The sequence below is a fragment of the Phyllopteryx taeniolatus genome, chromosome 5 (genome assembly GCF_024500385.1).
Source record: "Phyllopteryx taeniolatus isolate TA_2022b chromosome 5, UOR_Ptae_1.2, whole genome shotgun sequence".
NCBI classification, from domain to species: domain Eukaryota; kingdom Metazoa; phylum Chordata; class Actinopteri; order Syngnathiformes; family Syngnathidae; genus Phyllopteryx; species Phyllopteryx taeniolatus.
In genome coordinates this window covers 26,376,065-26,386,817 of record NC_084506.1, presented here as the reverse complement: position 1 = coordinate 26,386,817, position 10,753 = coordinate 26,376,065, and the positions used below count along the sequence as shown (strand labels likewise).

General features: G+C 41.3%; 1 protein-coding gene across 8 annotated transcripts in view; it reads right to left on the bottom strand.

The window, feature by feature from the left end:
* Window positions 1-1,926: 1,926 nt before the first annotated feature.
* c2cd5 (C2 calcium dependent domain containing 5) overlaps window positions 1,927-10,753 on the bottom strand; it is a 58,467-nt gene continuing 49,640 nt past the window's right edge. For all 8 annotated transcript variants that reach the window (XM_061774216.1, XM_061774220.1, XM_061774210.1 and 5 more), the window contains 3 exons: window positions 7,812-8,008; window positions 7,593-7,739; window positions 1,927-3,584 (listed from right to left, as the gene is read on the bottom strand). In XM_061774216.1, the coding sequence (XP_061630200.1) occupies window positions 3,459-3,584; window positions 7,593-7,739; window positions 7,812-8,008 (470 nt within the window). In that variant the 3' untranslated portion in view covers window positions 1,927-3,458. The remainder of the gene's footprint in view (window positions 3,585-7,592; window positions 7,740-7,811; window positions 8,009-10,753) is intronic.

Genomic DNA, 10,753 nt, shown 5'->3' with positions numbered 1-10,753 from the left:
CGCGAGCGACATCTAGCGCCGCGGAGTTCATTGGTCAAGTGCTCAATTCATCGCGAGAAGATGACAAGATGTCGCGAGATTACGTTCAAATTCATACATTTTGATTAGACAATAATAAAAGCATGGTTGTTATACATTTAGTCATATTTTCGTCATCATCATTATTTGACAAAGTAGCGGGAAAGCATTTCGTCTTAAAGATTGGACTTCAGACAGTTTTCAAAGTTACGAACAACAGCGCTGTACTGTTTTACATTTGATTGTTTCATATTTATGACCTAGAAGTGTTGTTTTCCTACAACTATTTACTGTAACTATGACTTACGTAAACTTTCGGGTTCAGCCAACGACCTCCAGCTGTATTACATGATTCTTAATAAAATTTCACCTGAAATTGCTACTTTATCATGCCCCCCCAAAAAATGAAACTATAGCGCCTATTGACCATTACAGGGCGTCCTCAATTTACGATGGTACTGACATACGACAGACATTTATGGAATCAGATTTGTACCAAAAAGAATCACACAAAACTTTTTAAATCGCAAACAAACAAAAAAACAAGACGAGCAAACAAAACTTCTCGAATGGCAAGGGAAAACACAAGACTTTGAGAGATATAATCTAACTGAATAAATAAATGTTTTGCAATGAAAATATTTTTCGCTTGCGTTGACGATATTCGCGTTTGCGCGGCTTGACTTTTTGCGCACGCTCCAATTTCTGCGCTGCTGCTGCCTGACTTCATGCGTTTTATGTTGGGCACGAAGTTCACGGGTGGGCGGGCTTTATGAGGAATGTGTCTTCATTGGCTAATTCATTTTGAGTGGCACTCTTTTGAAAATAAGACTTTCAATGAAGGACCTTTTATGCGTTGCATAACTTTAATGATTTGGCAATTAAATATATAAATAAACACAATGTATTGTTATTTATTGTTACATTCATGGTCAAAGAAGACAGTTATCCTAAGAGATTGTCAGTCTGCATTTAGAAGATGCTGGTGTTCCGGTCACTGCAGGGACATTGAATGCATCTTCATCCTCAGCTGTTCCATCTGGGGAAATTCGGAATTAAGACTGTGGGACACAAAAAGAAAGACGTGATATTTCACGGTAGGTTGATGGAGGTCTTAGTTGACCAAGATTTATTCATACATTAAGGCCTTTTCACACTGCACTTGGCAATGCAATCGACGCCCGCGACTTTTCCATTCATTCTGAATGAACTGAGGGAGTGAATACGCGTTTTGCCGTCTGACGTAACGGGGTGACAACGTAGCGAACCTCAAATAGAAACAAGCTCTATATTGAGTGATTTCGCAGTGATGTCAGAATGGTCCTCCAATGGGAGAGGGGCTGGCAGAGTGACTTCTGTGTGCTGTGGAGGGGTGGACTTGTACTCATGGACGTGCCATTATTATGGGGTGCACCAATTGTATTTTTCTTTCTGCCGCTCATCTCCTCCTCCTATAAATGAGCAATGCCAGGTAATAGTGATGAGATGAAGCTTCAGGAAGCATCTTAACACTTCAACCATTGGTTCGAGTAATGGTTAATTTTTTTGATGCTTCATGTACACACATGCGTTGCGTTTTTTGGCTCTTGTGAATAACTATGTATTACAAAAATGTTTGACCAAGTAATTTCCTGACAAAGTGTATAATACATTTTTTTGTGAACGTACTCTGTTGTGTGTAACATATTCATCATCACTGATATGGCAGGTTGTATGTTTTTCTGGCACTTTCTGAAAATGGCAAGAGCTTAGGCGACTTAGAAAAAAAAAACATTTTGAATATTGCCTGCATGAGGGGTTTATAGTGCTGTCAAACCTCGCGGCAAATTCTGAAGCACTGAAATGTTATTTTTATTTTTTTAAGACGCGTTTTAAAAAAAAGATTTTTACTGACAACACAGACTCATCTTGGTTTGACTGAGTTTATTGTGCAAGTCTTACCCAGGCAAGCATTACAAGTTCATGGCGATACAAATTTGGTCTGCATGCTCCTAGCACATTCAAGTTTGGACACAAACACAGGAAATAGATCACAACCCGTTTGTCACAACAACAAAAAAACTGATTTATAGTACCACGAATTCCAAACGAGCATTTATTGCACTTACAAAAAAAAAAAAATAATGATTAGAAAGCAAATTTACAGCCTGTATATCTATACATATGGGGGGAAACAAATCTAAATTACTTCCAGCACTGAACATCATGAATCAACATCACAGCCAAAAATCAGTATCAGGATTAGGACACCAAAACAGCAGTGATGGAAGCCGGGCAAAGAATTTGACCTTTACTAATAAGCCATGGTTAATTTGAATACAAACCATCTAGAAGCTTTTACCATTTGCAGTAAAACCATAACAAATGTTCATTGTATAAGGTACAGCAAACTTGACTGGACACGACGGGGGCTGTGACCTGGTTATTATCAAGAAATGTGGTTGGTGACACTTCCTGTGAGCAATAATGTACTGGAAAAGCTTTGATAATGAAGACAAAACAAAACAGACTTGGCAAATTGTGTATGCTGATGACTGTCGCTTTTTAAAAATAATGTTGACAATTACCGGTAAAAACACGGAAGGAGAATCCAAGTGCATTAGAAATATTGTAGAGTCCCTTGGACCAATGACTGAAGCAGTGCACACTAACATACCAGCAATTGGACCAAATTTGAGCATTTCCCCCCTCTTCAGATCCAAGTCAGCAAAGGCCCGATTATCGGATGTCTCTGAAACATCCTGTTGTGTTGGGTGTGTTAATAGAGTGACTATTTTTTTAACACCCCCGATTTCACCCCCTTGGAAAACGGTCAGGGCTAACATATGTAAAGTTAAACCTGTTCAATACATTTCGGCAGTGTGGATGTCCTGCCACCATGCTGCCTCTCACAAGTTAGTCTTTGTACTATGACAGGTATTTGGCTTGGGTAAGGAGACTAGCAATTGTCGATGGAGATATTGTTACTGTATGTGTTTAATGTGCTGTGTTGCTCATCTGCATACACCACACACTACACAACCAAAACGGACACGCTTGCTGATTTTTTTACTCGTCATGTTTGGGGTTTTCGCACCTAAAAATCAGTTAAGATGTTAAATATCAGTACGCATGTACTCCATTTTAGATGCCTGGATTGTTAAAGTGGTTGTAGCTGGTAACCACACTCGGACGATACTAGGGAGGCTTTGGGCTGACACTTGAGGGGGACGGTGGTTAAAGCAGGTAAACGTTAAGCGCTTCTTTGGCCATTGTTTCAAGCAATTATGGTGGAAATACGTGACAAAAATCCATGTCAGTATTTGTAATTTTCTTTTGTGCGCATGTGTTGCTTATAATGACTTGCATTTGAACTTTGGAAATGTTTGACAAAGTTAAGGCAGACAAAGATTGCTCGCATTTGGACGGCTAGACTATGTATGTGCGTTCGATGGCTGGTGTCATGTGGCCCCTTCCATTCCCATGGTGCATGCTTGTCCGAGGTTTGTCGTGGATGACGCGGGCTCCTGATCCGATTCCCTCACGCATATGACTGCATCGCCACTCACATTGATAAGACACTGAGCCTGTGTGAGAACACAAACGGGCAGATTAAACCGCTGAAACAGGTCTGATTGCACAGCAGAGCCTTGATTTATTATCTTAATTTGTTCTGTGATCAAGCTCGTAACTCAATTTATTGTATGCAAAACTAAATTCAAAGCACTTGGGTTACGAACTGCAAAATATACAACAAGCTGAATGGAACACCAGAAGAGGCCAATGTTTTGGTGATTAGAAGCATGAAGGAGCTGGAAAAATATGAATAGTACTTGACTGGATCATCTGAGGCGCAAGACACTTTTACACAGTGAGGTATTAGAAACAATGCATTTACCACAAGTGAAAATAGTAAGATTGGACATAGATGGAGACACAACAAACAATTCAGAAATGTGAACTGTTGGAACTGAAATCATTTAGTTACACAGAACATAAGGCACAAAACCTGGAAGCAGAATTAGACCCGGACAATATGTACTTTTCAACTGTCAACATTAACTGCAACTATTACACTAAAGAAGAATATAACCAATCCGTTAGGTCGGAAGAGAAATTGTCAATTATACACTATAACAGTAGATGTATGCACATTTTAAAACAGTTTGTACATTGTTTTAGCATTATAGCGGTCTCCGAAACATAGCTAAATGAAGGTAAACGAATTGACTTTGAATTAGAGAGTTATGAACTTAACTATGACTGAATAGACAACACAGAACAGTAGGTGGAGTGGCGATATATGTTGATAAAACATTCCAATTTAAGCTAATTGATAACATGACAATATCAGTTAAGGATATACTGGAATGTATTGCAATTGAAATTTACAATGAAAAGGAAAAGAAGGCTATCGTTAGCTGTTTAAATCGGTCACCGGGTTCAAGTGTGGAATTGTTTGAGTGGATGGAAAAACTGTTCTCAGTAAAAAGCAACAAAACCACATTTATCTGTGGCGATTACAATATTGATTTGATAAACCCAACTAAACATAAAATGACAGATGAATTTCTCAGTATAATGTACAGTATGAATTTATACCAGAGTATCACTAGACCCAGCAGAATTACATCACACAGCACTACCCTCATTGACAATATTGTCCCAAAAAACATTGAACACAATACTGTTAGTGAACTAATTTGCGACAGCTCATTTACCTGTTTTCACACGGTCTGATTGTTACCATAAGAAAAAGGAAATTGTTGACGAAATTACTAATAAATGATTACGAACAGAACAAGAAATGGATTCATATCACTATAATCATTGTCCAATCCGTCAGTACCCCCCAAGGTTCGGTCTTGGGCCTTGGATTATTTAATATATATCTCTATCTATCTATCTATATATATATATATATAAAAGTTTGCATGTTCTCCCCGTGCCTGCGTGGGTTTTCTCCGGGTACTCTGGTTTCCTCCCATATGCCAAGAACATGCATGGTAGGTTAATTGACGACTCTAAATTGCCCGTAGGTGTGAATGTGAGTGCGAACGGTTGTTTGTTTGTGCCTTGTGATTGGCTGGCGACCAGTTCAGGGTGTACCCCCCGCCGCCCGAAGATAGCTGGGATAGGCTCCACCACGCCCGCGACCCTAGTGAGGATAAGCGGTACAGAAAATGGATGGATGGATATATTAGTGACATAGTTAACACATCTAACCTAGTAAAATTTATATTGTTTACTGATGACTATCCATTCATCCATTGTCTTCCGCTTATCCGAGGTCGGGTCGCGGGGGCAGCAGCCTCAGCAGGGAAGCCCAGACTTCCCTCTCCCCTGCCACTTCCTCTAGCATTTCCGAGGGGATCCCGAGGCGTTACCAGGCAAGCCGAGAGACGTAGTCTCTCCAGCGTGTCCTGGGTCGTCCCCGGGGTCTCCTCCCAGTGGGACGTGCCCGGAACACCTCACCGGGGAGGCGTCCAGGAGGCATCCTAAACAGATGCCCGAGCCACCTCATCTGGCTCCTCTCAATGCGGAGGAGCAGCGGCTCTACTCTGAGCCCCTCCCGGATGACCGGGCTTCTCACCTTATCTCTAAGGGAGAGCCCGAACACCCTGCGGAGGAAACTCATTTCGGCCGCTTGTATCTGGGATCTTGTTCTTTCGGTCACGACCCAAGCCCGTGACCATAGGTGAGGGTAGGAACGTAGATCGACCGGTAAATCGAGAGCTTCACCTTTCAGCTTAGCTCCTTCTTCACCACAACGGACCGATACAAAGTCTGCATCACTGCAGACGCTGCACCGATCCGCCTGTCGACCTCCCGTTCCTCTCACCGTGGGGCTACTCCAGAGTAGCCACCACCCAGCTCGCACTGCACCCGACCCTTATGGCCCCTCCCACAGGTGGTGAGCCCATGGGAAGGGGGACCCACGTTACCCTTTCGGGCTGTGCCCGGCTGGGCCCCATGGGTGCAGGCCCGGCCACCAGGCGCTCGCCTTCAAGCCCCACCTCCAGGCCTGGCTTCAGAGGGGGGCCCCGGTGACCCGCGTCCGGGCAAGGGAAACCTGGATCCATATATTTTGTTCATCATAGGGGTTTTTGGAGCCGTGCTTTGTCTGGTCCCTTACCTAGGACCTGTTTGCCATGGGTGACCCTACCAGGGGCATGAAGCCCCAGACAACTTAGCTCCTAGGATCATTGGGACACACAAACCCCTCCACCACGATAAGGTGATGGCTCAAGGAGAGATATTTTGATCACACAAATACATTATTTTTGCAGTCAAGAATATCAAAACTTTTTGATTTAGTAAACTTTTATACAGCAAAATTACTGGTTATTACCAGGTAATATCTAAAAACTATTTAGAGAGAGGGAGGGTGGCTACTAACTAACTTTAAAGTCCAAGCAATAACAACCAGGAAAAGTTTGTGTGTACCTATATGTGGGGTCAAATTGTGGAATGGGTTGGGACTAAAGCTTAAGCAATGTCCAGATTTTCATTGATTTAAATTAGGGTTCAAACAAAAGATGATGTCAAAATACAAGGCTGAGACTGGGGTTTGACTATGGTGTTTTCAGGGATTATTATTGATATTTGTTTTTACACGTGTGTGTGTATCTGTATATAGGATCATTTTGTTTGTATATACAATTCTTTGTAAATATATTAGTGCTGTATATGGAGTAATGTGGTGTAAAATATACTATAACTAATAGTCAGAGAGCTGTTGAGTGGAAGAGACGCATTCCTTGCTGGGGATGTTCACCATGTGAGCAGATGTAATTTTGGAATTTATATATAAAGGGTGAGCACTTATAAATTTTACTTCTCTTTTTTTCAGAAATTTTAATGTTACAAAATTATTATTATTTCTTTTTTTGTTGAAATTATTGTTGTCAGTGATGGTGTAGTGGTACACTCGCCTGACTTTGGTGCGGGTGGCGTGGGTTCAGTTCCCACTCAGTGACGGTGTGAATGTGAGTGCGAATGGTTGTCCATGTCTATATGTGCCCTGTGACTGACTGGCGACCAGTTTAGGGTGTAGTCCGCCTTTCGCCCGAAGTCAGCTGGGATAGGCTCCAGCGCCCCGCAACCCTGAACAGGTTAGGCGATGTTGAAAATGGATGGAAATTATTGTTTCATTTGCTTTTTTCATTAAGATGTGTTGTTGTTGCATTGTTTTAATTGCACATTGAAATAAACAGATTCAATTCTAATTCAAACTCAAGCCCCCATGGGGTCATGTGTTAATAAAGAAAGATAGCACTGTATTGTATACCATAATAAAACAATGTAAAGAAATAAACTGGTTTTATAAAGTTGAATTACTGTACATGCTGTTTTCATTTTGTATTTGTGTGTTGACTGGTTCACTCGTTCAATTTTTCTCTTTGCCCACATGCGAGGACATTACAGTGCCTTATTTGCTTCATTTTTGTTCACTTTACTCATCAGCGTATCTGACGCTTGCTCATATCGCAAATTTTGGCACGCAAAACAAAGTAAAAAAAATAAATAAAAAAAAGTTTAAAAAAAACATAACCTAATAGCCTTGTAATTTCCCGTAATGTGTGTGTGTATACCTGGTTCTTATTGGGATTTTCCATTAACACACACTCCTTCATGCTGTAGGACACGACAGCATTCCCACCCAAAGCTGCGACGTGGGCACGAACCATGGCAAACACCTCTGCTATGAACGAATGGAGGAAGCCACTCACACCACCTTCCTGTAAAGAACAAAAACACACAACTGGCTATGAATCCATCATTTTTTTTTTTGGGTGCAATTTTGGACGTACCTCTCGTAATGATGTGGTCTCTCGAATGAAGAACATGTTGATGATGCCCAAGTATTTAACCACCCGTGTGGCGGGGAGGAAGGAAAGTGGCGTCATCTTCACCACGGTGACCGAGCTTCCTCCGAATGAGCAGCGGTTGGAGCGCAACGAGCGGGACCGGCCCTCGGTCAGTGGACTGGAGCGCTCCAGAGATGAGACTGAAGGTTCACATAGACCACAAACAGCTTATTTGCAGGGGATGTTGCTAAAGACAGCTCTATTTGTTGCTAAAACCTGCAACTGCATGATGACAACACTGCATAATTACACATAACATTGAGCCTATAAAGTCAAATTGATCCTTTTTTAAAAGTAAAAAATAAAGAATATATATTTGAAAGTTGTAGTTTGTGTATCATCACTTTTTTGGGGGTAAAAGTAATAAACACAAAACATTATACAGTGGGTACAGAAAGTATTCGGACCCGCTTAAATTTTTCACTCTTTGTTATATTGCAGCCATTTGCAAAAAATATTTAAGTTCATTTTTTTCCTCATTAATGTACAAACAGCACCCCATATTGACAAAAAAAACCACAATTGTTGAAATTTGTGCAGATTTATTAAAAAAGAAAAACTGAAATATCACATAGCCAAGTATTCAGGCCCTTTGCTGTGACACTGATATATTTAATTCGGTTGCTGTCCATTTCTTCTGATCATTCTTGAGATGATTCTACACCTTCACTGGAGTCCAGCTGTGTTTGCCTATACTGATTGGACCTGATTAGGAAAGCCACACACCTGTCTATAGAAGACCTTACAGCTCACAGTGCATGTCAGAGCAAATGAGAATCATGAGGTCAAAGGAACTGCCTGAAGAGCTCAGAGACAGAATTGTGGCAAGGCACACTGGCCAAGGTTAAAAAAAAATTCTGCTGCACTTAACGTTCCTAAGAGCACAGTGGTCTCCATAATCCTTAAATGGAAGACGTTTGGGACGACCAGAACCCTTCCTAGAGCTGGCCGTCCGGCCAAACTGAGAAATTGCGGGAGAAGAGCCTTGGTGAGAGAGGGAAAGAAGAACCCAAAGATCACTGTGGCTGAGAGATGCAGTCGGGAGATGGGAGAAAGTTCTACCAAGTCAACCATCACTGCATCCCTCCACCAGTCGGGGCTTTATGGCAGAGTGGCCCGACGGAAGCCTCTCCTCAGTGCAAGACACATGAAAGCCCGCATGGTGTTTGCTAAAAACACCTGGAGGACTCCAAGATGGTGAGAAATAAGATTCTCTGGTCTGATGAGACCGAGATAGAACTTTTTGGCCTTAATTCTAAGCGGTATGTGTGGAGAAAACCAGGCACTGCTCATCACCTGTCCAATACAATCCCAACAGTGAAGCATGGCGGGTGTTTTTCAGCTGCAGGGCCAGGACGACCTTCCAACAAGAGAAGACACAGCTAAAATAACGAAGGAGTGGCTTCAGAACAACTCCGTGACTGTTCTTGAATGGCCCAGCCAGAGCGCTGACTTAAACCTAATTGAGCATCTCTGGAGAGACCTGAAAATGGCTGTCCACCAACTTTCACCATCCAACCTGACAGAACTGGAGATGATCCCCAAATCCAGGTGTGAAAAACATGTTGCATCATTCCCAAAAATACTCATGGCTGTATTAGCTCAAAAGGGTGCTTCTACTAAATACTGAGCAAAGGGTCTGAATACTTATGACTGTGTGATTTTCAGTTTTTCTTTTTTAATAAATCTGCAAAAAATTATATATGGTGCTGTGTGTACATTAATGTGGAAACAAATGAACATAAATGATTTTAGCAAATGGCTGCAATATAACAAAGAGTGAAAAATATAAGCGGGGTCTGAATACTTTAAGTACCCACTGTAGGTTTGTTTTATTCATATTCAGCTATATGTTTGTACCTATATTAACTTGTTTTGAACTGTGGTTGTGAAACTACAATGTATTAAGTATATTTAGCACTTCACCATACACTTTTGCAGCTCGGTAGACAGGCCGTGTGCTATTCACATTAATACAGAGAAAATCCTTTTGAGGGAGAATCACTTCAAGCATTTGCATCACTCTTCAAATGTCACTTAAAGGTTCCACACAAAATACATAAGTAGCTCAATTTGTTGCTCGGTGCTTTTTTTGGGGGAAAAGATGTTGGTAGGGTTGTTTGAAAATGTGTTTATTCTAGCAACAAAAGTTTGTATAATGACAAAAGGTAATGGTGACCTCAGTAAAATAATAATACATTAAACCTATATAGTGCTTTTCAACAAACTCAAACACGCATACCTCAAACAGTGAAGCACCACCTTTTCGAGGTTCACGATTCACGTTTTTTGTTCTCTTTCTGTAAGGGCCTAAAATGCCACACGACGGCACCAAAGTCATGGCTTAATTGGAAAGCAGTAATTGGCGCCAAGGAAGTATGTTGTAAGTGATTAGCGCAACTGAGAGAAGATCTGTATGTCGGGGAGGAGTTAAGGTTCGCCTGGTTTGTTAGTGGAAGAAGAAAAGAGTATTCGCTGCATGAGCCTGCGTACTTCTGGTGCATTTGTTTTTTCCAATTGAATCGTCATTACGGCATTTATTATTAAGGGTTATGTTGTAAGATGAGTTTGAAGTAATATAAAACTATTCGGGGATCATGGTTTTGGGTATACTTAGTATAGGCAATTCAAAAAATATTTTTGGGAAGGATGTCCATTAGTCACATTTTGTCACTATTCGCTGCCGGGCTTGGCCCCTATGCCCTGCAAATAGCTTACTGGGATTACTTTAGTGAAAAACTACATAGAAATAAACAAAAGTTTTGAAGCAGCAAATTAGCGTGTCGGCAACCATCAATGCAATTTTACGTCCTGTTGGGTGTTTACGAAACGTGATGTGAAAAAAAGGGGCTTGTACATGTGACTATTAAAACACATGCAGTCAT